General features: G+C 40.2%; 2 protein-coding genes and 1 long non-coding RNA gene across 5 annotated transcripts; 1 reads left to right on the top strand and 2 right to left on the bottom strand.

Moving 5' to 3' along the window:
- Positions 1-67: 67 nt before the first annotated feature.
- Positions 68-1538, bottom strand: LOC104422991. Its single transcript, XR_721319.2, has 2 exons — positions 1367-1538; positions 68-444 (listed from the first exon to the last, which is right to left on the bottom strand). It is a non-coding gene; the product is annotated as an uncharacterized LOC104422991 (long non-coding RNA).
- A 4227-nt stretch (positions 1539-5765) lies between these two features.
- On the bottom strand, positions 5766-7644 carry LOC104422990 (protein ELF4-LIKE 4). 3 transcript variants are annotated; one of them, XM_010035440.3, is made up of 3 exons: positions 7582-7644; positions 7366-7445; positions 5766-6365 (listed from the first exon to the last, which is right to left on the bottom strand). In XM_010035440.3, exon 3 carries the CDS (start codon positions 6324-6326, stop codon positions 5994-5996), a length of 333 nt encoding a protein of 110 aa, XP_010033742.1. In that variant the 5' UTR covers positions 6327-6365; positions 7366-7445; positions 7582-7644; the 3' UTR covers positions 5766-5993. The 3 variants fall into 3 exon arrangements, with proteins under 3 accessions (XP_010033742.1, XP_039159132.1, XP_010033743.1); XM_039303198.1 differs by having other exon boundaries at positions 5766-6304; positions 7582-7638; XM_010035441.3 differs by lacking the exons at positions 7366-7445; positions 7582-7644 and adding an exon at positions 6748-6883.
- A 1820-nt stretch (positions 7645-9464) lies between these two features.
- On the top strand, positions 9465-23502 carry LOC104422989. Its single transcript, XM_010035438.3, has 17 exons — positions 9465-9961; positions 11090-11492; positions 11602-11676; positions 11785-11847; positions 12248-12457; positions 13379-13960; positions 14061-14813; positions 15719-16003; positions 16252-16404; positions 16605-16987; positions 17554-18022; positions 18350-18685; positions 20003-20783; positions 20892-20950; positions 21466-21948; positions 22300-22338; positions 23011-23502. The coding sequence occupies exons 1-17, from the start codon at positions 9585-9587 to the stop codon at positions 23194-23196; spliced, it is 5637 nt and encodes a 1878-aa protein (XP_010033740.2). The 5' UTR covers positions 9465-9584; the 3' UTR covers positions 23197-23502.
- Positions 23503-25352: the final 1850 nt, after the last annotated feature.

The raw sequence follows: 25352 nt of genomic DNA, 5'->3' as shown, positions 1-25352 counted from the left end.
ATGCCGAGAGTTGATGAAGGAAGGCACCGATCACTAATTTCACGACCCATAAGGAAGGCACGGATCATGCTAAGAGATGCTGGAAACAAAGTTGAGCACAACCAGAAAAACAAGGAAACAGGGGCTGTGAATCGAGTTTAGCTATTAGAAACTGGAGCCATCGCTATGAGGTATCCAGAGAGACTTTAGCCATCCAGTTAAACTGCTGCTGTGCGAATGCAGCAGAACTCATACAAATCATTCCGCAGCTAAAAACCGGACACGGCACGTCGGCAAACAAGTGCACCGGGCTCAAAGTTTTGAGCTTTTTTCCCAATTCGCGGGGGGAAGTCGCCTTGCAGAGTCCCGCAGTCTCGTCAGTGGACTTGCTCCGACTGTGAATCCATCTTCCAAATCACACGCTCCCTTGGCACATGGACCCTCCAATTCTCTGCTCATAGCAATCTGCAAGAAGCAACGAACGGGGTTAATCGCGACACGAAGAGAATTTAAAAGGGTCATTGCGCAAATCATCAAAGTTCCAGCATCTGCAGATGATTCCTAGGCCTCTCGAGTCATGTCTTCTGTGACCGATTATTGGCACAAGAAGATTCCGTTGGACGGAAAACCCCCAAATGGTTCTCAATTACTTAAACAAATTTAAGGGATCAAAGCTGTACTCGAAGAAAATTCATAGAAGCGATCATTAGGTTCAGGGTAAACCGTGATCGGGACACACGAGGACGATGTAGGAGTTACCGAACTCCAAGAACTGAATGAGCCGTTCAGAGAGACTAACTAACTCCATCGATTCGATGTGAGCATTCTTGAGATCCTCTCAACCATGGTCATTAAGGATGAGAGGACTTTAAATTAAGAATGCTAAAGAACTAGATTTCTCAGAAATACACCATTTCAAATCCTACCAAAAGAAGAAACCTCCTACCAAAAGAAGAAACCACGATGTTAGAAAAAGCAAGATCAAGACACGGCTAAACGGAAAAAGAAGATCCCGACATATTGCGCGTATTCGACTCGCTAAAAGTTCATCTTCCACGTGGAAACTATAAAAAAAAACACACGTCCCTCGTTCATCAAACAAATCATTCCTTTTCTTCATCAGGATCTCAGTCCAATCCGTCTTTAAACAAGAGTTATGTCTTTTATAGTTGCAGGAAGCAGAATATCCTCCGACAGATCACCGACCTGTCCTTGCTTTCTTGGTTCCTAGTTCCTGGTTCTACTGAGTTTCGCATCAGTCACACGTACAAGCAGTCAAAACGCGAGTTAAACTAAACAAAACGAAAAGGGTCATCAAACTGCAAGGCATGAAGGCGGTGGCACGATAAACGGGGACCATGAAAACTCGAGATCGAGGTGTACTCACTCATCGTAGCGACAAATCGACCGAGGACGGCTTCGTCGAGCCGCAAGAACGGAGGAAGCGACGCGAGCAGTTGCAGGCGCGAGGAAATGGATAGGAATTGGAGAGCGAGAAGAGGAAAAGCTCGAGAGGATAAGGATGGGAAGGGGGCGCATTTTGCGGTGGAAATTGGAAGGTAGGGACATGGCGTGCTGGCAAGAATCCGAGGAGACAGGAGAGCAACCGCACAGGACCTAGACTTACAGTTGTCGGAGAAACTTTAAAAAAAAAAAAGGCTCAGTTAATAAAAATTTGAAGACAAAAAGCTTCTTTTACGAAAATAAATGATGTAAAATATATATTTTTAAAGTAATTGCTAATCTTGTTCGAAATAATTATTCAATGAAAAATATTATTATTATCAACATCAATTTATCAATTTATGTATATAAATTTTCTTGAATGATGAAATATTTTTCATTTTGTTATTCCTTTCAAAGCGATATAAATAATATTTTTCTTTTTGTTATTTTTTTCAAAGCAAAATAAATAAATGATTTTTTCGCAAAACAAACTTATAAATGATTTAACGTGAAATCATGCACTAAGTCAATTTATTCATATAGTTTTTGACAAATGCGACTTTACAATCGTGTAATACTTCTAGTTTGGTAAGAAGAGACTTCTCAAGATGCTCCCACACTAGTACAAACTTAACGACAAAGGAAGGGTAAGTATTGCATGTTTTCGGCGCATGCGAGTTAAATTGACATAAATTGTTAAATGATATGTATTCTTATGGCTCACCTCATCAAAGGCACAAAGTCAAAGTGCACAAGTCTTTTTCTTTTAGTAGATTTTCTTTTGTCGCAATTATGTCCTGTGACGGACGGAAAAGGAAGTCCGGCAAAAAAAATAATTGGGAAGCTTGTCATCTAATAACGTGAGTGATCGAATTACATCAAGTCAAGGACATATACTATATTTAAAATACTCTCTCATTAGAGTGATTCGTGCTTCAAAAAAAAAAAATATTTGATATCTTTGACTCATGCCAAGCATGGCTCATGTGTATCGTTCAATAAGGCAGATCCGAGATAATCAAGAAGATAAGATGATTATTTTTACACTTTAAAAATTATGTGCATAGCTTTGAATGATTTGACATATTGGCGTTTCCTACTTTCTAAAAATTTAGAGTATTCAGTAATGAACAAAATCAAGTCCGAGAGATCAACAAAGAAAGCTAGAGTTGTTCAGAGGAAAAGTCACTTCGCATAGGGCAAAAAATGGGAACTGCTTGAGAATTTGGACATGACATGTTGTTCCGTATTGACCGTTTTATGTAGACGCTACCAAAAAAGCGGCTAATAAATTTCTTGTCTGGTAAAGTGTTAGGTAAGTTGTCGGCTCTTGTATTAAATTGTCAAGGCTTATTTTGATTGTTTATAGATTCCCAATAATTTCATAAATCATTGTCTTCTTTTGCATAACTTCCAAAACGTTGAAATTATCAAACTCTTTTATGAAATCACCGATCCTAATTTGAGCAAGTTATAATTTTTTTAATTAAATTATAGTATAGATAATCGTATTTTATTGGAGTCACGTACTAATGTTTATGTGGTCAATTGCAAATTGCCCGCTTTTCCTAATGCCATGTCAATTGATCCGTTTTCTTTTTGAGCCACCCACCAATTTCTATCTCTTATGAAAGTAATAACTAGTTTTACACTATCAACTTTCGTTTGATCACCAACTAGCGTTGATTAGGTCATTTTTTTATAAACAACCTTTCCAAAAACTTGCCTACTTTTATTGAATTTACCATCTCTCACATGAAGTTACTAATCATATTGGAATTACTTGTCAAACTTTTTTTTTCAATGAAGTCACCAACAAGATCAACAATTCTCATTTGCACCCCGATTCACTTAATCGACTTGGAATAATCAATTTAAAGAATGAGAATACCACAATGGTTGGGAAACTTTCGAGTCACAAACAAATCAAGTCATCTCATTTGAAGCAATTATTCTGGATCGATTTTTAAAACTTTAGAGTTGAGTGAAGAAAAAACAATGATATCGGACCAATAAAACAATTTCTAAAAAGTCACGTAAAACAGTGTTTTGCTAAAGAAATCGTGATAGAACGAGCTTAAATCTGACACAATGTCACTTAGGATATCTAGGGGAGAGATATTGAAAGAAAAGCCCGGACGCCTATCTTGTGCTTCTAGAGATCTAGACACAGGGCAAAAGATTCACGAGATGTGGAAATTGCACTGTGAAGATTCTTAAGCAAGTGCGTATCCGAAAGCAAATAATATCAGGCCGAACGCATGGAGTGGAAGTAAACTCGCTACCGTCTCGTATTGTCAATCCATGGACGCAAAAGTTAGGGGGGTCATGTGAAAGTGGAGCGATAAGAAATCTCCATCACCAATCCCTTTCAACAGAGAATCATGGAGTCCCAGCTTTCCTTGCATTATCCCCCGCTTTTTAAATGTTTACATGGGTTCCTGCTTTTCCCACGCTCTTCCATGGATGAAGATTTCAGGTGGTCCAAACAAGATTCGAGGTGCTACATCTTACCGTGACTGGATTAAGCAATTCGTGCTTTCCCGATAAGTTCTCCGGTGGAAAGGTAGGCAACGGCTCTCTGGAAGCAGTACAACCATTCCGGATTAAGCCATTCGTGCTTTCCCGATAAGTTCTCCGGTTGAAAGGTAGGTAACGGCTATCTAGAAGCGGTACAACCATTCTGGCAAGATTTGAAAAGGGGGAAGATTCGGTCGATACATCCCCACGAAAGATCTTCCCAGATGAACGTGTTCCTTGGAAGTTTCGGTTCATGCTGACTTCTCCAACACCCGTACCGACAATCACATCGACAGTTCACAGGTCACGCCGCCCTGATAACAGCGCGATTAGCTGCATTGTTTGACAATATCAAAAGCTTCTGATGCACAATAGACCGAGATACTTGAATTCACCATCATGAAATAATATTCTAACCTACTATTTTATGCCACCCGACTGCACATGAAAGAACGAATATCCTATGCTCACATGTTTCCAGTGCTTTGATCAATATATTTTTAGTGTCCTTGACTTCCAACAACACCAGCAACATTGCATGATGTTACTGTGGCGGAGAATAAAATTAGTAAAGCTTCCAACACAAAACTCTGCATTGTCTGACCCATCCCCTTGTTGCACTGTAGAAACCGAAAAGGTTTACAGCACACTACTTTTTCCCATCAATAAAAAGTAACTTAGACTAAAAGAAATTGTAAGCATAAATCAGACACATCTGTAGAGATGTGATCAGCCACGCAATCCCAGAGTCGGTAGATTAATAGCACTCTCACAGACTGTCTTGCTACACAAATTCAGATGACCATCTTCCGCAAACTCAACAGCTTAACAAGTATGCCAACTTTGAATAAGAGACTAGCTGTTGCAAATTCATTATAATGGTCTTCCCCCTCCTTTTTGTAAATGCAAGTTTAATTGAATAGTACGTGAATTCCAGTAAATTTCATCCCATGATCACCTGCAAGCTCTTCCTTTACAGGCTTTCAAATCTCGGGGACAATTCAGCATACAGAAAACCTTATACCCTACTCCTACAGCTAACAAGTAGGTCTACTGCTTGAAGAAAACCGTGAGAATGTGAATGTAGTAAATTTGAAATACAATTAAAGCTAATGCGCAAACAAGAAAACCTTGTCCCTGCTGATTGAGACAAAATTTAAGACAAAGGAAAAGCTACAGGCGAAATGAGAATCTAACATACAGCACATAACTCAAGCTAAGTTTCTGTTCTTAAGCCAAAGCATCTGACTCAAAGCATCTTCAACAAAGGGCTTAACGAATCCCAAAGACATACAGGGGGTGCATGTTTGACACAAGCCAAGACACATATAGGGCTGAAGGGATCATGCACACACAAAGTGGAAAAAGAAAAAAAAAAGCCATGCCAGGGTCAGACGAACAGCTTAGACCAAAACCATTCCTGTGCCATCAATCAACAAATTCACATCATGGGGATTTCATTTCACATGACGAAAAGCAGGTTGAGAATTCAGATTGATATCTCATACCAACCAAATTAATAGAGAAAAGATCAAGATCAGTCAAGACTTCATATCCAAAAAACTGAGTGAAGCCACAGTACATAAGTACTGATTGGCTTCAAGTGCAGGTCAAGTGACCAAGCACTAGTCCATTAGACCAAAGCCTAAAACCGCGCCACAAGGTCATGATCCTCCAGAACCAACCTCCATCTTTAAGCCCAAGGCCACGTGTAACCCACACCAAAGTCTCAACTACCTCCAATATGGGATCCAAGCCCCACATCTTAAAATTAGGAAAATAATGTAAAACTCAAAACTAGCTATTCAAAATTGGAAGAATTGATATGAACCTCCATATTGAAATACTATAAGATGAATTTCATCGATTACAATTACAGATCTGCACGACTGTCATGTTTTTATTCAAGTAATGACAGGTAAAGAAAGAGAAAGTGCCTAAAGTTCTTATGGATTAAACCATCCAACATTTTGATGCATCCTTCCCTGTTCATTGCATGGTCTACTCTATGGTGAAAGATTAAATGATGGGAATCTTCCCTTCACTGGTTATCCAGATCTAATTCTCTTCTGAATGGATTTACCATCTGATCTAGATTCCCCCTCGGAGGAAGCTTCCACAGACCTAGTAACAGAGCTGGAGAGATCAGCATAGAGATCAACCACTCTTCTGATATTGTTATTCAGCTCTCTAATCAGACCTACATTCCTGCTCAAGTTATCCGGGATCTTCGACTCGTGATTTAGGTTAATCTCGTTGATCAGTAATCTATTCTGATCCAATATGCCCTGAACCTGAAGAAAGCTCTTTTGGAACATCTGCAGCATCTTGGCATCAACCGGCGTTCCATTACCTAAGCCTGAAAAAATGTCACCTTCCATTTCAGTTGTTCTCAAACTGGAACAATTTTACAACAACACCTGAAACAAAGATGATACGAAGAGTAAGAACAATAAAACAAAAAAACCCTCAGAGCAAGGCAAAATTCGCGGTCTCAGGCCAAAAATATTGATACGGATGGAGTGCTCAACCATTTTGTGGATGCTGAAAAAGTTGTAACTCCAGGAATTATATCACATCTTCACTATGCCACACCATATTAAAGAGAAGTTTTTATGGGTTTTTCCTACTTTTACCAGCCCTGCAATTCAGCTGCTATCTTAATTCCATCCACCCATTTGCCAGAAAAGTCAATGGTAAATAGGGGAAGGCGAGACAGACAGTATAATGAACTCGAATGACTTCAACTTTTCTGTTTCCTTGCTGTGCAGAAAATGGCTCGAACGAAAAACAAAAGCCGACCTGATAAAAGCAGACACAAAAGCCTCTATGCAATTAGCACCACTGCCCAAGAAAGAAAATCACCAGCTTTCCAGGTGAATCGTTGCAATTTTCAGCTCTCGTGTCTCATTTTACTTCGTAATTAATTTAAAGGGTGGAAAAATTAAAGGGTGGAAAAAAGAAAAGGTGGCAAGAGGCAAAAAGAAAGAAAAAAACAGAAAAAGTTGAGGCCTGCGAATCATAGCCCCTTTCTTCCTCCTTAATTTATATGCAACAGCACCACCCAAAGGAACCTTCCAACTATTTTCTCTCAAGTCCCACGTTGAGTCCTTTTCTCGGAGCGACGAATCTTCATCCGCCTTAGATCCCGAAGAAAAGGGCAGGGCGAGTCGTCGTCAAGCGTTGACGAACTCGCGAAGACCCCGACACCCCCCCAAGAGAAACTAACAAGGACCCGCAATCACGCAATCCAGAATTCGCGAAGACGCAGACCAAGGCAAATCACCAGCCACGATAACATCGCGAGCAAGCTGCGAACTTGCGAAGCGGGGGAAACCCAGAAGAAGCACCGCGGCAGTGGAGCCGAGGAGCGCGACGAATTAAAGATTGGATTCCACGGCGCCGGTGCGGTTGCCTTACCTCGGAAACTGCGCCCCCGTTGCCCCGCGGCATTGTCGGCGACGGATTTGAGCAGGGGAAAGTCAATGCGTCGATGGTCCCTGCGAATTTTCCCGAGAAAGTAGAGAGAGAAAGTGAGAGAGAGAGAGAGGGAGAGAGGAGAACCGAGCGTTAAATCGAGCGCAGGGTCAGAAATCCACGAAAGGAACGTGTAGAGAGAGAGAGAGAGAGAGATACGAGATTTTGTCGACGCTCGCTCGTTCTGGTCGGAGAGCGAAATTCATTGGCTTGGAGTGTACTTTACTCTTTTTAGGCCGTTTGCACCGTCAGCACCATTAATGATAAAATATTTTTTATTTTCTAAGCATCATTTTGCATACTAAGAAAACAAGCCGGTATTATATTTGATTGCTTCACGAGTATCTCGAAATCACTTGCCGACAAAACTCATTCCATCTTAATAAAACGCATCTGCTTTATCACAAGACGAAATTAAGAGAAATCATTGCAATGGAAGTAACGACTATTGAATGGATGAGAGCTTTTATTGTTTTATTTACTATTTTTTTACTTCTCTTTTCTTAAAGTAATTTCATTTCGTGGGAAAAAAGTGATATGAGAGTCGACATAGATGTTGGTGCGTTCACTAACGAAAGCCGACTTTGAACACATGAGATGAGCTAAGACCTCATATAAAATTTAATATGCCAGTTCCTAAATGATTTACCTAGATGATCGCCAAATCAAGTTATGAGCCACTCGACTCACTCATGCATATTTGATGTGCTTATGAGGAAATTCTATTCACCTAAACCCATCACATGCTTGCGCATCTATCCAAAATTTGAGTAGAATTTGATTCATATCTTTTATTCATTTTCTAGTTAAACGGTGACAAAATGGTATTCACGATTAAGGATAATTGAATTCAAGATGAGTCAATTCTCAATTTGTGGGATTGGGAGTTGCTCACTTGATCCTGAATTCACTCGGGAATTGGCTGTATCTTTTTTTTTCCCCTAGCTCCCCCTCTCTCTATACTGTAAATGGGTATGCTCCCTACCTATCAATCCGGAAAGAACAAAAGCATTTCGGTTACTAGAGTTTCCTCTGTTACTGTGGCCCTTAAGATTTGATTGAATTCCATCAATCCCTCGTGCACCCACGAGAGAGTGATTTCTAACTTTGTAATCACAACATTCGGTAACTTCTTAAATCCATAATGCAAGGTCACTGTATTTACTCGTGCCTTTTAGCTTTCTAGAAAGTCATCCCCAAGGTCCCAAACACCGACAGGCATGCAATGCTTGCTGAGACAAAGACAAAAAAATCAAGAGGAAAGAGGATTCCCAGTTAACCATACTTAGTTATATATTATTCGTTGTTACGAAATTATGGCGTGAGCGTGAGGGAGGTATGAGCATTGTGTGACCGAGACTTAGAGAAGTGAGAATGATAGGTGTGAGCAACAAGCGCGTGTTACTTAATTTAAGTAAGAAAATAATGAGAATTAGGATTTTGGAAAATTAGAATAATAAGAATTAAAAAAAATCAGTTTGATTTGGGTGGGCGGGTCAACACCTAGAATTAAAATTGATATTCATCAGTTCCAAACTTCAAGAATTAGGGTTGCTAAAATCTTAGCTGATGCGATATGATTCTTTTATTCGCCCCTATTCACAATCACAACTACATCACTCCAATTACTCAGTAGGCTATTTATTTATTATTATTTTAGGTTTAGTTTGTTTAGTAAAAAAAAGATGATTTGAAAAATATTTTATTAAAAATAATCCCTTATATTACTTATAAAAATGAATCAAAAACTATTTTTACTATTGATTGATATGTTTAGATATAGATTGTCGTCGAAAATATTTTTCTTAATTAATTATTTTAAGTTATACAATCAATAATTTCGAAAAAGATATTATTTAATTATTTATTTTTTACAAAATAAACGGAATTTAAGAAGCAATCTATAGCTCATATAATCCTTTAACAAAAAAGAAAAAGAAAAGGTCCGATGCACTGACCTCAGTTCATCTCGCCACCTCGTGCACTTGCTCTCGAGTACTTGGGGCCCACCTCTAAAGCAAAAAAAAATGTAACAGGTCGACCTCCACCTCTCCCCCCCGCCACTCGCCACCTCCTCGCCTCCGTGAATTTTCCCGGCAAAACACTTTCTCTCTCATCGCCGCCAGACGCCGCACTCTCTCTCCGCATGCCCTCTCCATCTCATGGACTCCATCGCCTCCTCCGCGCTCGAGGAAATCTGCTCCGCCGGCGCCGCCGGCCTCTCCCTCCCCGTCCTCTGGTCCAGGCTCGCCCCGGCCCTCGCCGCCGGCGGCCTCGACCTCTCGCCGGGCGTCAAGGCCTCCGTCTGGGCCGCCCTGCTGGGGAACCCTAGCCTCGAGTTCCGCGCCCGCGGCCGCGCCCTCGCCCCGGCCGACGGGGCGATCCGGCGGGTCGAGGACGCGGAGGAGAAGGCGGATTTGAAGGTCGTCGCCAGCGAGAGCCTGCGCGACGTCTTCGTCGGGCTCTACGACGCGCAGCTCGCCACGGCGAACATCAAAGGCAATCAGCGCCGGGTTCTCGAGCGTTTGGCTCTCGGCAGGTTAGTTCTTTCTTTAGCTATTCTTGCGCGGCTGTATAAGCACATTGGCTAGTTCATATGGTACGCAAATGTCTGTGCACATCGCAAAGTTGCGGCAGTCGTGTAAATGGCGCATCTTTTGTTTAAATCAAGGACAAGGGCGTTAGAAGTTCTGCAACTTCTGCTCAAACTGCATTCAATTCTTAAAACAATGCATTGAAGTCCCATAAGTTGAATTTTTTTTTTTTTTTTGGAAGTATGGCTATTAGAACCATGGCTTCTAAGAACCACCAAAACAGTGCCTTGTCCAAAATTTTGTTTGAAGCGCCACCGTGTCGCTCCATTGGACAAGTACATTTGCTTGCCTATTCATGCAGAAAGCGCTCGATTGCCGTTTGGGTTATTTTGAGGCAATCATAAGCCAATCAGCTCTGAATTGACTTCACTAGAAGCTATGCCAACTCTTTGCCTCATGTTTCTTATACTCACCATCCCTCTTTCGTGTAAAAGACAAGGCCAAAGGCCAAATATGAACTCAAAATAATATTATGCTGTGTAAAAACTCCTACTCGATCACCAAATAGCATAGGAATCAATTATGTAGGTGGAAAAGTTGTTACGTCACATATCAGAGTCCAAAGCAAAATTTGCTATCCAATCTGTGCAAGAATTTCCTTCTCCGTACACATGAGAAAGCCTCATGCGATCGAAATGCTAAAGCAGATCTTGGATATGAGGAATAAGACTATCTGCAAAAGAAGTTTACTTATATCTCATAGTCCAATTTTGGGCGAAATGGAACTTCACGGAAGAGGGTCATTTTGAACAAATAGTTTGAAAATGATGTCATTACTCTCAGTGAAGTAGATGCTTTTCCTCAGTCAATCTCGAGTTTGCCTTAGTCAATCATTTCCGACAGCCACATAGGAAAGAGAAATGATTAAAATGAGCCATCCAGTTTGGAAAAACAGACGGAACTGATGAGGAGATTTGATTGCACAATTTTCACAAGCTTTAGGACATGAATTAACTATTGGAAATCTTTTAGGACTTGGTTGCACTTAAATGTAAGCATTAGGATTTTTTATGCACCTATCCCATTTGTCATTAACAGTTATGATGTTTACTAGTTGCAATGGCTGTGCTCAGGATGAAGGGAGTGACTCAGAGTCAGCTTTGTAAGGAATTCGACATGGGCGGGAAGTACATGTTCTATATACTAAAAAGTCTCGAGTCTCGAGGCTTAATTATGAAGCATTCAGCTCTCGTACGAACTAATGAACCTGGTGCTGAGGGAGAGTCTAGAAACAGTTCAAGTGTGACGACTAATGTGTTATACTTGTATAGATACGCAAAGCAATTAGGCCTGCAACAAAAATTTGAAATTACCAGGGATGAAGAGCAGACTTATGAGGGTTTTGAAGATTCTGGTGAAACTTTCGTGGGTGAAGAATGTTTGCCTGGAGATTATGCTAAAGAAAATGTGGTTGTGAAGGATTATCTACCAGCAATGAAAGCTATATGTGACAAACTTGAAGCCACAGAAGGCAAGGTATGCCATATCTGAAGTTTTTGTGGCAGAAATTTACTTACCCAATTTCTTTATATATTACATACCGTTGCACTGATTTCGATTGTATCGAACCTTCTTTTTATTCAAGGTTCTTGTCGTCTCAGATATCAAGCAGCATCTTGGTTATCATGGAGCACCTTCAGCCCATAAGGCTTGGAGAAATGTAATTTTGCAACCATTGTCGCGCTTTATCATTGCTACTTGAATGGAGTTACTGGTGAAAATGGTGGTGGTAAAATTCCTCTAATATTCCTCAATTTCTTGTTCCCAGATTTGTCGGCGATTGAAGGATGCTCATTTGGTGGAGGAATTTGAGGCAAAAGTGAATGGGAAGGTGATAATGAAGCATCTAAGTTGGATTGCACTTTCATTGACTATGTTTGCTTGAACAGACACACACACACACACACACACACACACACACACACACACACACACACACATTCCAATGTTTGCTTGAAGGCAAGGTGTTAGTTTGGTTTGTTGCTGGAAATAGGTTATTCTGCATGTTTTAGTTTTACCATTCTACCAGTAAAGATATCTGCATATGTTTTTACAAGAAATTGATTGAATGATCTAAGTTGGATTTCTATTGCTTTTCATGCCCGTACCTCTTCCAGCTTTTAGTTTGAGGTTGGCATGGAGGTGAACAGTGCAAAGCTCCCTCTTTTCTATTGTTAGCGCAAGTATCCATGAAATGTAACTTGATGAATAGTTCAAACTGTCCTTTGCAGGTTCAGAAATGCTTGCGGTTGCTGAAGAATTTCCCTCCAGAAAGTATTGAGCCTCAACCCCTAGGAAGCAGAAAGAGTGATCAGGGTGAAGAGTTTCTAAACTTTGGGAGGAGATCTCTTGTTACTGAGCAAACTATAGAGCTTCCTATTGAGCATCAAGTTTTTGACATGATTGATGCTGAAGGACCTAAGGGGCTAGTGATGAAGGAGGTCTCTGTACTTTCCTCTTTCTTTTGAGAAGCTTCTTATTATGTTTTCACATTGATAATTTGCCGTGGTTATGATTCCGCGGGAACTTCAATTCATCTGGAGAATAGTTCGATGTACTGAGAAAAAGGATTAGAGGAAAGGAAAAAGGGATTTACAGTGCGTTCGGTAATCATTCTGTTCCCGAAAACAATTTCTGTTTAGAAATGGTCATTTTTTTTTTTTTTTTTTTTCAAAATTCTGTAGACGAGTTTCTAAATATTCAAAGCTGTTTGGTAATTGTACAAAATTTCCGTTCCCTGAATAGAAATGCATTTGGTACGATTCTCAAATTTTTTTGTGACTTAGAATTTCTTTTAATCTTTTAATAATTTTATTGCATTTTTCCTTTTTTTCTTTTCTTCTTCTTCTTCTTCCTCTAGCCCGAGCCTTGCTGGTGGTTGGGCCTCATCGAGGGCCGGCGAGGTTGCCAGCCCTTGTCTAGTCGGTCGTCGGCCATCGCCGAGGCCGGCAAGGCTTTGGTGAGGTTGGTAGCCCTTGCCTGGTCGGTCGTCAGCCATCACCGAGGCTGGCGACTGGCTAGAGGAAGAAGAAGAAGAAGAAGAAGAAGAAGAAAAGGAAAAAAAGAAAAGAAAAGTGGGGAAAAAAAAGAAAAAGAAAAGGCTTAATTTTGGAGTTATTCTTAGGAACAAAGAAGCAATTTTTTTTTTTTTTTTTTTTAAAACTTTTTGATTCTTTACAAATCTACTCCCGAGAATAAAATTTGTTCCCGGGAACAAAAAGTTACCAAACAGATTTCTGTTCTTATTTTGTTTTGGGAACAAAAGAATAGAATTAGACATTGCTTGGCACATTATTACATATGCCCTTAGCTACTCTTATACACAAATTGTTTCAGTACATCTCACATCTTGTTTTCAACAGGCATGCAAGAGGCTTGGTATTGGCAGTAAACAGAACCACAGTCGGCTTCTTAACATGTTTACTAGATCTGGGATACATCTTGAGGCTCAAAATAGTAAGAAAGGTTTTGTTTATCGAGCCTGGACCCCAAAAAACTTTGATAAGGTTTCGGCTGATGCATTTGCATTGGAGGTAAATAATGTTGATGGTGGCAGTGGAAATTCAAAGCTAGACCTGGTTGACAAAGTAGCTCCATATTTACCAGAGAATTTTACCTCAGCTTCTGAAGACCCCTTTGTTAAGCTGAATAGCACGGAAACTTTATCAGAGCTTCCTCATGGAAATAAAGAAGGTATAGAGGCTGACGATGTGCTTGCCTTAGTGGTTGAACCCAACCAATTAGTCCATCAACCTGAAGTTTCTGGTCTAGATTCAGAAGTTGACTTAGTGGTTTTGCCAAATGAAAAAAGCATTGTCCCTTCTGAGCCAAGTCCTCCTTCTTCTTCGAGATCTCGTAAATCAGAATTACACCAGAGGTATCCATGTTTATCCTTGACTGCTGATGGTGCTAGGAGGGAGCAGAGGATATTGGAAAAAGTGCAGGTCTTGTCCTCAATCTTTTCTGGAGGCTTAGTACGAATCTATTTATATTTTCTCTGATGACAAATATATAATTGGAGTTGTTTTCCATTGTATTCTGCAGAGGGAGAAGTTTGTCTTGAGAGGCGAACTTTATAGGTGGCTTGTGAATTTCGAGAAGGATAAGTGCACAACAATGGACAGGAAGACTATAGATCGCATAGTAAACAAGCTACAGAAGCAAGGGAAGTGCAAATGTGCTCATTTGGAGGTCCCAGCTGTCACAAATTGTAGGCGTATCCGCAGCATTCAGGTGGTTCTTCATCCATCTATCGAAAATTTATCTCCTCAACTGATCAGTGAAATCCATGACAGAATGAGGTCCTTTGAGATGCTAAGTCGTGGCCATGGCTCATCAAATCAGAAGAACAAGCAATCTGTTCCTGTGCTTGACAGTGTTGAAAGGATTCAGAGTTGTATATATTCTGATGTGGCTGCTACCAAATCAGAAGCAATGCGTGCTAATGGATTTGTGTTGGCAAAGATGGTCCGTGCTAAGCTGTTGCATTGCTTTCTTTGGGATTATTCGCACTCTGCTTCTGGTCGTGATCATGATTTTGTGCCTACATCAACAAGTGATGCAAACAATCCTCATAGCAGCTGTAGACTGTTTTCTCTAGATGAGGCTATTAAAGCCATTCCACTGGAGTTATTCTTGCAGATTGCAGGTTCCGCTCAGAAGTTTGATGACATGATTAACAAGTGTAAAAGAGGCTTTTGTCTCGCGGATCTTCCTGATGAGGAATACAGGGTACTAATGGATACTCAGGCAACAGGGAGACTATCTGTGATCATTGATATCTTACGGAGGTTGAAGGTATATTAACTCTTGGACCGTGTGTTCCTACAACTAGTTTTTTATTTGTGGGACAGAAACATGAACATCGCCCACAATTTATATTCAGTTATGTTTGCATGTGGGTGATGTCCATAATTGCATGCTTGAATAATGGAGGACCATCCGCATAGATGCTAGTCTACGTTGTTTCATTGTTGGTCCTGATTGGTTCTTAGTGAAGAGTATGGCCATAACCACAGCAAACTAAGCTTTATCTCCTTTTTGGGGTTTTATGTACCATTTTACTTGACTGCTGTCTTTTCTAACTGCCTCCTCCATGTCCTTTTAGGCTTCCCCTACCCTTTTCGTTCGAGTGTCCATCTTCTACTTGTATATCAGCCTTGGAGTTCTCTAAGGTCTTGATTGCATGGGTCCAGACAACTCAAATGACATTTTCATTTGGTCCTCACTTGGGGCCAAGCCACCTTTTCTCTTATGAATTCATTTTCAGTTGTCTTTTCTTTCTCACGTGTCCAGCAAGACATCTTCATTCTACTACGCATTTTGTGCACGAATTGGCATTTGTTGGTCACATAGAACACCAGCCTCATTTGTAAATCTTTCTTCTGGGCTATCCTTCAACTCTAGATCTGTGAATACCATAGAATATGAGCAAAGCTGCTTCTTCATATACTGATCCTGAGAAAGTTCTTGTCTATGATACAAATTAAGTGCGCATAACTTTTTAGGACTGTTCACTGCTTTAACTCCTCAGACTTCTATAGCCAGATTGCATGGTTGCTTTGAACAATCAATGGGACCTGCTCGATCCTTCTGAACTGAAATGCAAATTTTCACTTTGAAGTCTCCCTCCATTTGAAGTTAATGTGCATTAAAAAATATTCTGAATGTTATAAGGTCCTAACCAATAATTTATTACGTAGTTGATCAGACTGGTGAATTATGGGCATAGGGAGGATGGAGTCAAGGTTCCACATGCAGTTTTAACGGATGCACTGGAGCTTAAGCCTTACATTGAGGAGCCACTGTCAAGTGTTGCAAAGCCAATGAGTCTTGTATCTCTTGATCTCCGCCCTCGCATAAGACACGATTTCTTTTTATCAAACAGAGGTGCTGTTGATGAATACTGGCATACTCTGGAATATTGTTATGCTGCTACAGATCCAAGGGCAGCTATACATGCATTTCCTGGATCTGCTGTTCATGAAGTACTCTCTCTCTCTCTCTCTCTCTCTCTCTCTCTCTCTCTCTCAGGCTTAAGCTCTTACAAAAGAAATGGAATGCAATGTTATTTTGGTTTTTTTCCCCTCGTCAATGATGGTCCTTACTAGAGACTAGCTTTTGCATAGCAGCTTGCATTTGTAAGCTACTGGATTCTAGGACATTTAGCATCTCTCAAATGGTCAATGCTGTAACAAGGGGGAGTGTCTGATGATGGGATACTTAAATTTTGCAGGTCTTTTTTTTCCGTTCATGGGCCTCAGTTCGGGTTATGACAGCTGAGCAACGAGCTGAACTTCTCAAGCGCATTGTGATGGATGCCAACGAGAAACTTCCATACCATGAATGTGAGAAGATTGCAAAGGATCTCAATCTTACCTTAGAACAGGTGATTATCCCATCTATTCTGTATCAACTTTCTATCTTGCTCCACTTATTTTATATGTCTATACGTATACCTGCCGGTTCATATTTTTCTTCCAATTTGGCCTGACACACTTAACACATAAACATCATTCCATTCAATCAAATCTCAACAGAAAAATTTCTTACATATAATTTGCATCACTAGTTTTTTCCTCTCATCAGGTGCTTCGAGTCTATTATGATAGGCGCCAAAAGCGTCTTAATAGATTTTATGGCACTCAAAATGTGTCCCACAAACGAAAGAGATCTTCAGAAGAGGTGCTGTCAGAGCATGATGGAATTGGTGTACTGACCGAACTTGGCCATGGTAACAATGATCTACCATCTGATAGTGCTGAGCAGCTTATTGAAGAGCAGGTTAAGTTCTTACCTTCATTAGACAAACCTGGATTTCAAAGTCAAGATGGTGAACTCGTTGATTGCTTGGAAGAGCCTAGGCCAAATGAAGGAGTTGAAGGGTGCTCTTCCAGAACTAGCCAGCATGAGCCTACAGGGATGAGAACAGCACGGCAACGAAGGTTCTTGTGGTCGGATGAATCAGATAGGTAAGTGGGTTCAGAAGAAAGGCTAAGAATCATTAGTAGGTTACCTCCGCAATCTGTAGTTGACTGTGTGGAAAGCACTGGTACTTTGTAGTTGCTTGCCTGATTTCTCTACCAGCCGTCAATTACTTTGTGGCAGCTTACTGGATCTGCTAACAAGATTTTACTGCCCCAGTGAATTTTTTAATTTTAGAAGGTAGTGAATAGAAATAATGCTTCGAACGGGTCCTATTGAAACTGGGTGTATAGAGACAGTAGTTACTCCATTTGTTGCATACATCCAGAGGATAACTCAAGCCTGAGAGCTGAATTATTTATTTTAAGTACTTGAGGAAGTGGTTTGGCAAATATAGTCATTGAAGTTTTGTCAAGCTTATAGATGGACGATATTGAACTTTGCCTTTTCCACAAGTTTTTGTGGGAGGCATTAGCGATTGGCAGCCTTCCATTGAATTGGTAGCATTGTAATATTCTCTTCATATTTGATACTTGGTTTCTTTGTTAAATCCTTATAATGTTCTTGAATGTGTTTTTTTCACCTTTTTGAACTCACTAGCATATCTCTTCAGGCAACTGGTCATCCTCTATGCAAGAAACCGAGCATTTGTTGGGGCAAAATTTCACAGGACAGATTGGGCTTCTCTTCCTAACCTTCCTGCACCCCCAAGTACCTGTGGCAAACGAATGGCATCTCTTAACAAAAGTGATGTTTTTAGGAAGTCTTTAATGAGGCTCTGTAACTTGCTTAGTGAACGATATATCAAACACCTGCAGAAGAGTCAAGAAAAGCAATGTGATGATGGACAACTTGTGCGAAGTATAGTTGAGCTTGGTCACAGTGCTGATTTCTCTACCATATCCCAACTCACTGAGCATAATGCTTTTAAGGAAGATCGATGGGATGACTTTAGTGCTGAACCCATCAACACAGTGCTTGAGGAGGTTCTCCAGTGCAAGAGGATGAATAAGTTGGAGGTCTCTAAAAGTGTTGGTTCTAGCACTAAGGAATGGTCTGATCTAAATATTGGTTCCCAGCATGTAAGTGGTAGCTTCTTGCTTATGCGTTGTATTTCCTCTATTAGAGAAAGAAAAATGAGTAGATTAAAACTCCCAACCCAGTTGCATATTGAAGCACTTTTCCAGTGGCGTATCCACACAAACTTTGGGTAACATCTGCCAGTGTGTTAAACTTGCTCCATCATTCATAGATTCCTTTGCTTGCTTCAGTTTAGTTTGCTTCTTTTTGAAGGCTTTCATTCTACTCATTACCGTCCTTTTTGGTGCCTAAGCAATTGTTCCATGTTAGTTTTTGTGCTGTCAGGTGATTTGTTTGCTATACTTTGGAATAATTTGCTTTACTCACAGGATTCCCAAGTTTTGGGATATGTTTCTTCTGCTAATACCCATAAGGATAGCCAGAAGAAAACAGGTGGCCAGAATAAGGGTACTCTCCGTAGATCTAAGTCCAGCTGCCGTCGTCTTCAACGGAAATTTATCAGGCTTTGGAATGATGGAGGGCATGTCAGTGGACATATATGTGAATCATTGGCCGTTTCAAATGCTGTAGAGCTGTTCAAGCTTGTCTTTTTGAACTCCTCAACAGCAACCGAAGTGCCAAGTCTTTTGGCAGAATCTCTTCGGCGATATTCCCAACATGATCTTTTTTCAGCCTTTAGTTATCTCAGAGAGAAAAAAATCCTGGTAAATCATTCTTGTTTTAATAATTCCTCATTATTGATGAGATCATTTTTACTTTTCATACATTGATTTTCTTAAATACATTGTTCTAGTTGCTAAAATGTTACTAATGACATGCAATTACTTAGTTGCTCTCACTGAATATTTGCTTTGTCGGTGCCATTTATGGACCCTTCACACAATTACTTGGTTTCTGGAGATTATTCGTAATCTGCTACCTTTTACATAGCATGTTCTGCCTTGTCTGAATATCACTTATTCTGAATCTACAATGGATGTGCTTTCCAGTCCTATAACTAGTTGAAGGCATTGATCAGTCATGTGCCTTAATTTTGGCATAGGAATCTAGGAATTCATTCTTAGCGCCATTGGTTGAGTAATTAGACATGTATCTGCCATTATGAGCTAGCTTCATTCCCAGAACTGGGGACTGATCTGACAGAATCTTTCGGAATTTTGTTTATGTGGTTATTCCAGACTATTTAATAACACTTAGCACATCAGATGAATTCAGAAACTGCAGCTGGATCACCATCGTGCACATGCTTAATTCTTTTAACTTGTTACGTATCAATCAACCTAAATTCTGCTCTTACTTCTAGCACAGAATGTGCTTGAGGAGGCCATAGGCATTTTTTAAAGCTTTGTTTTGGTGGTTACAAGATGTTTATTGTTGTAGCTGCCATTGACGCTTCAAAGTTCTGGCTCAATAACCAAAAGATTTATGCAGCACATTCATGTGAAGTTTCATCCCCTTCTAAGCCTGTGGTGTAACTGAATACTTTTGTAATGCTCTCACAGGTCATCAAGTAATCCCTTCCCTCTTTCTTCCTTCCACTGCTTCCCATCTTAATGAATTTATAATGACACCCAGAGTGCTTGCTGAAGGAACTGAGGTCAAGTATGTTATGGGTGCATCAACGCTGATTATAAATTAGAGATTCTCTTCATCTTTGGAAAGGAACTTCTATGTTGGATGTTGCCACAATGTTTATAATTTTGTCTAGTTAACTACGATTATCGTCTTAGGGTATATCTAGGATGACTTTTCTATTACTTTTTTACTTTCCCTTTCCTTGTAGCTTTTCAATTGGATTTCTATTTGATGTGAATGCCTGAAACCTTTTAAAGCATAAAAATGTTGAGATATAGAGTCTTACCAGTATTATTTTTTGTGAGTTTTAAAACTCGAGATCTTTTTGTCTTTAAGTAAAATTCAATTTATTTGTTTTCACATTTTCAAAGTTCTGGAGGGAATGCAGAACACAGCTTCTTCTCCTGTGCTGAGAATAGACCCTTACCTTTTCCTTCTCTTGGCAGATTGGGGGTAGTGGAAGTCAACCGTTCACACTTTCTCAGAATTTTTTGCACGACATTTCAAAGTCTATGTTTCCAGCCAACACTGGAAAGAGAGTTGCTAAATTTTCAAGGTGGCTTCATGAAAGGGAAACTGATCTTGATAACGAAGAGATTGTCCCTACAGATGATTTGCAATGCGGGGATACCGTCTACTTGTTTGCATTAGTATCTTCAGGTGAAATTTTTCTCTCCCCGTCTTTGCCAGAGGAAGGTATTGGAGAAGCTGAAGAGTCGAGAAATTTGAAACGTAGAGCTGATGATAATGAATCTTACGGTGGCAGTAAATATAAGAAACTTAAGTCTACATCAGAATGTGAGGTAGTTTCGCGTAGGGAAAAAGGATTTCCTGGTATTATGGTATCTGTACAACGTGCTACAATATTAATGGCTAGCTCTCTGGAGCTGTTCAAGGATGCAGAACTTCGTGCTGGACATCAGAGTATCCAAAACAATGATACTACATGCTCTATGTTGCTTCAGACAGAGAGCAATTCATCTAGTTCTGATTGTGTGAAGGAAATCGTCACTTCTGCCAACACTATTAACATTTCAGGGCTTGCTAATGGAACAATCTGGGATTCTATGACAAGATATGCAAACGAAGTTAATTTTTCCCATACTGTTCTCGAACAGGGAAGTGTCATTGATCCTAATGTCTTCAGAGTTTTGTATGGTGCAATTCATAGAGCTGGTGATCAAGGACTGAGCATGAGAGAAATTTCAGATGTCGTAGATATGCCTGGTATGTTGGTTTTCTTGTTCTCATCTAGATAATTATCCATAAAACACTATTTGATGAAATTTGTTTATAATCTCCTATTGTTTTACATCGTTTTGTGTTCCTCCTCAGGGCTAACTACGCCAGAACTTCTTATTGAAGTGCTGCAGTTGTTTGGCTTGGCATTAAAGGTTAGTTATACTGTTTTAAAGCAAATCTGGAACTGTGCATTCCCTTTCAAGAGTTTCTTTACGCTGTTTTTTTTTTCAGCAGCAATGTGGCTGGAATTAGTGATCTTTCCTTTGTGTGAGCAGCAATTTGGCTGAAATTATTGATCTTTCCTTTTTGTATCTCTTCCTTGGCATCTCCTTCTAGTGTCTTGTCTGATAATAGTTGCCTGACAATGGTAGCAAAGTAGACCAAAGCTGAATTTCACCGATTTGCCAAGTTATATTTTGGCTGCACATGGATATTCATTTCATAAGCGAACAATCACATGGGATCTTATTGGTTTGTAAAGAGCTGGTTGCAAATTTATTTATGCAATAAATACTTTTTAGTTTAGGAATATTTCTCTACTAGACCAGAAGAACCTTAAATTAGGAATAAAAGCTGCAGCGTAAGAAATTGAACCTGGTGTTTGCCCTGTCACAATGTTGGTGTATTTCAAACTATGTACTTCTGATACTCTAATGCTGTTGAACAGGTCAATTCTTTTGACTCTGTTCGTGTTGTTGACTCTCTGTATCGTTCCAAATATTTCTTGACGTCAATCACTGGTTCTCGTCAAGACCGAAAAGAACTATCGTCAATGGAGTCATTAATGAGGATTGAAGAAGATCACCTTTGTCCTCCCAAGAATGATGATCTGTTTGGTGATAATTCTGAGAGAGAAACAATCACAAATATTGATCAAATGCATAAAATTACCATCCTTAATCTTCCTGAAGAAAGTGACGTATCTGCAGCTGAAGTTCAAAATAGTAATGTGCCTGAAGAGCCTATGGAGGGAGAAGTCAATCTGCCAAGAGGCACACTTGAGATTGAATGCTCCAACTTTTCACCTGGCAGGTTATGTATGCCCATATTGCCTTGGATTAATGGAGATGGAACTGTCAACAGACTTGTATACAGGGCACTTGTCCGCCGCGTCCTCGGTATTGTGATGTTTAATCCTGGGATATTGGAGGTACGAGCTTTCTTGGAGTTCTTTTCCTCCTTTACCAAACCTTGCCTTAGTTACTGCACTTCTTTTTTACTTCAGTCTGCCATTTGTGTTGTGGCAACTCCTTCCATCCATTGTAACTTCAGCTCATTTTTAGTTATGCTTTTAATGTTAGCTGTTGCCATATAAGTCTTTTTGCTGCTGAGAGTGAAGCCACCGACTTAATTAGTTCACTACGTCATTTTTTTACCCTTGTAGTTCTTGTGAGACGTTTGTTTTTGGCTTGAAGTTTAGTTGACAGCTTGTGAGGGGACTGTCATTTGAAGTTTGTTGTTGAGATTCTTGGTTCTAACTTTGTCTCCTCCAATCTGGCAGGATGAGATAATTGGCCGATTGGATGTTCTAAACCCTCAGGTATGCACTTATAAACATTCAAATTAGCCCACAATAAATGTGGAGGTACCTTATCTGTCTGAACCCCTATGGAAAAAGAATATAACATATGGAGTTTGAGATGATAGTTGGCCCCCTCCAAATTTTGAGAATAAATTCTAAAGTATAATCAGGAGTTGGTAAAAAAGAGATTGCCATTTCAACTAGTCTGTCAGTATTTTGATGGAAGGAGATTCTCATATGACAAATTTGCAAAACATGTAATTAAGAATGCTGCTTCAGTATTTGTGGGTTATTTGCATGCATGGATGCAATTTTTTGCGGTCAATGGTCTGTGAGACTATGGTTGACCTTTACTTGTAAATGAAGGTTTGGCTATTATTCTTTGCTTATGTTGTCATCTGGATAGACTGTTAGTGCATCTCCTTGGCACTCTTTTGTGGGCTGTGGTTGGGTTGACTAGTGTCAAAACTGTTGACGTGATACAAGTAGAAGTTGGGTGATCAAATGCATGTTTCATTTCTTAATTGGCGAGATTTTCTCTGTAGCTCATGTCCTTTGAAAGGCATCTGCCTGATTTGAGAAACGTCTGGTGCACCCCTTTTGCCATGTTGAGATTGGCAACTAACATTGTTTTTATAGCAGTTATTTTTCTCGTTTGTACAGAAGTAATTCTTTGAAACCTTTCTGCAGAGCTGTAGAAAATTGTTAGAGCTGATGGTTCTGGATAAACACCTCATTGTCAGGAAGATGAATCAAACTCTGGGCTCTGAGCCTCCTCGTGTCATGAGGTCTCTTCTTGGTGACCATTTCAGAAAATCGAAGTTCATCTGCCGTGAGCATTTCTTTGCTAATCCAATGAGCGCGTCACTATTATGATGATGTTGTACTCCGTTGTATCTGTGTAGCTACCTCTGCCAAAGAGAATAGTAACAAGATTAGTCAGTGGACTTCGCATGACCTTGCGAGTGTTTACCTTATTTCGTTCTCACCTTTTTTGATTTTTGTAGATCTCTCACATGTGTATAGCGGTATAGCTAAGTATACTAATGTGCTTCATCTCTGGCAGAGAGACCTTAACTTTGCTAAGCCGTCTATCTGGATGATGGCTTTCAAGCATGTATGTATTTGTTAAGATTGATGTCGATGTTAGCCTAGCAATTACATATCGATCCTTACCCTTTATTCGTTGCATGTTCTAGTTGATCAGCAGCCATACAATTTTGAGTTTTGCGACAGCACTTTGATCAGTTCATAAGCGAAGTGGTCTCTCAGCTTGAGCATGCATCTTTCCTGGTTAAACTTCAGAATTTTAGGTTTTGGGCGATTGGGCTCTGTTCAAATTGTGGCAATGGTACCCCGTTTATATTTCTATACTGCATCGGTAATGTCGGTTGCCGTGGCTATGGGCGAACAAGTTAAGACAGGTGCTTCAAGCTTGGCGATTTAATAGATGGGTTGCGTCGGTTGTTGATCATGTGTGATGCCGATACGTGTGATAGCCGATATGGAAAGCAATGGTGGGATCAGGGAAGTTCATTATTCTGCTCTACCTTTTGCGCATACTTAGTAACCGAAAAATTTATTGGAGCATGTGGATGTAAGTGTCCTAGAGGCATTTTGGTAGCCATTTGTGGGCGCTAAAAGAAGGTACGGTAAACAAACTCTGCCACGTCAACGTCGGCCTTCAAATAAAAGACAAGAAAAAGAAAAAAGACAAAATCAGAGAGAGGGGTTGGCCCACATGATCTTTGCCATACCAAAGAAACATTTGCTTGTGGGACAAAGCCCGACGACTTATAAACATGCAGTTTTAGCTGGGTTTGGTAGCGAGGCTAGATGCACTCCGAGAAAGGCTTCATTCCGGCGACATGTACCGCGGATTGGACCTAAGATTCGATAGTTAGAACTAAAATAGATCGCAAGTGAAGAGGAGGGCTCCCAAATGGAGGAGAGAGAGAGAGAGAGAGAGTACGAATATGTTTGCATGGACAAGGTATGTTCTATACCAGAATATTAGTAGTGTGTTGTGTCTGATAAATTAAAATGGTTGGTCCAATCCAGCATATTGCCACGATCAATCTTACGTCGACCTTTGGACCACCGGTCCATCCCCTTTCTCGCAATCGACAAGTTAGACGGCAACGCAGTTCACCTCTCGTTTGGGCGTTTGGCCTCTCTTGTATCTCCTTCTTGTCAAGCTGTTTGATAGATGTTGCCGTCCAACCAAGATCGGTCCATGAGAATTTCTCACGTGAAAAGAACATGTCTAATGAGAAAACTCAAGAGGGGTCTTTGCAAGCCCTTGGATTCAGCTTAACTCGGCTTCGCGCTCAAATTTGGAAGAAGATAAATTTGCACAAACCTTGTTTTTCCGCGTCACCATATGCGATTCCCCCTACTCTAATTGTTGTGTAATTACGGGTTTTTATTAATGAACGTGCTTTTGTCGCTTGTTGGTCGTACAAAGCCGAAGGAAAACGAAGGAAAAGACGTTCTTTGATCTTTTTGTAATCCCACACTCATTGATTGTGATGGGCTGAGGCTATAGCTACAAGCTACAATCACATTTTTCCATCCATATTGATTCTCCGTTATGAGCTGAAGAAAATTACATTGAAAAAAAAGGTAGTATCCGTCAATCCGAGTGTTCTCTCTTTTCATTTTTTTTTTCGTGGATGAGGGTTTATATTTCAATTGGACGCATTCTAAGTATACACACCATTTGTAGTCACTGAACAGTAACTCAAACATAAATTTCGAATGTATGATGCTGCTACGCACCGTCCTCTCCGTATGGAATACCCACGAAACAAAGCAACATCTCTCTCTCTCTCTCTCTCTCCCCATGTCATTTTCACATGCCTGCACCGTCCATTGCCATTTAATGCATCTGATTACAACCGAGCCCAGCTTCTAAAATGCCAACTATTTAGAAGCGAAGTACCCACCAACAAGTTCTGCACCGGTCTTGTAAACTTTTGAGGGACAAAGTTTTGGGAAGAGAGAGAGAGAGAGAGAGAGAGAGAGGAAAG

The sequence above is a fragment of the Eucalyptus grandis genome, chromosome 10 (genome assembly GCF_016545825.1).
Source record: "Eucalyptus grandis isolate ANBG69807.140 chromosome 10, ASM1654582v1, whole genome shotgun sequence".
NCBI lineage: Eukaryota > Viridiplantae > Streptophyta > Magnoliopsida > Myrtales > Myrtaceae > Eucalyptus > Eucalyptus grandis.
The sequence above is the reverse complement of the archived record's forward strand: the minus strand, read 5'-3'. Positions and strand labels throughout refer to the sequence as shown.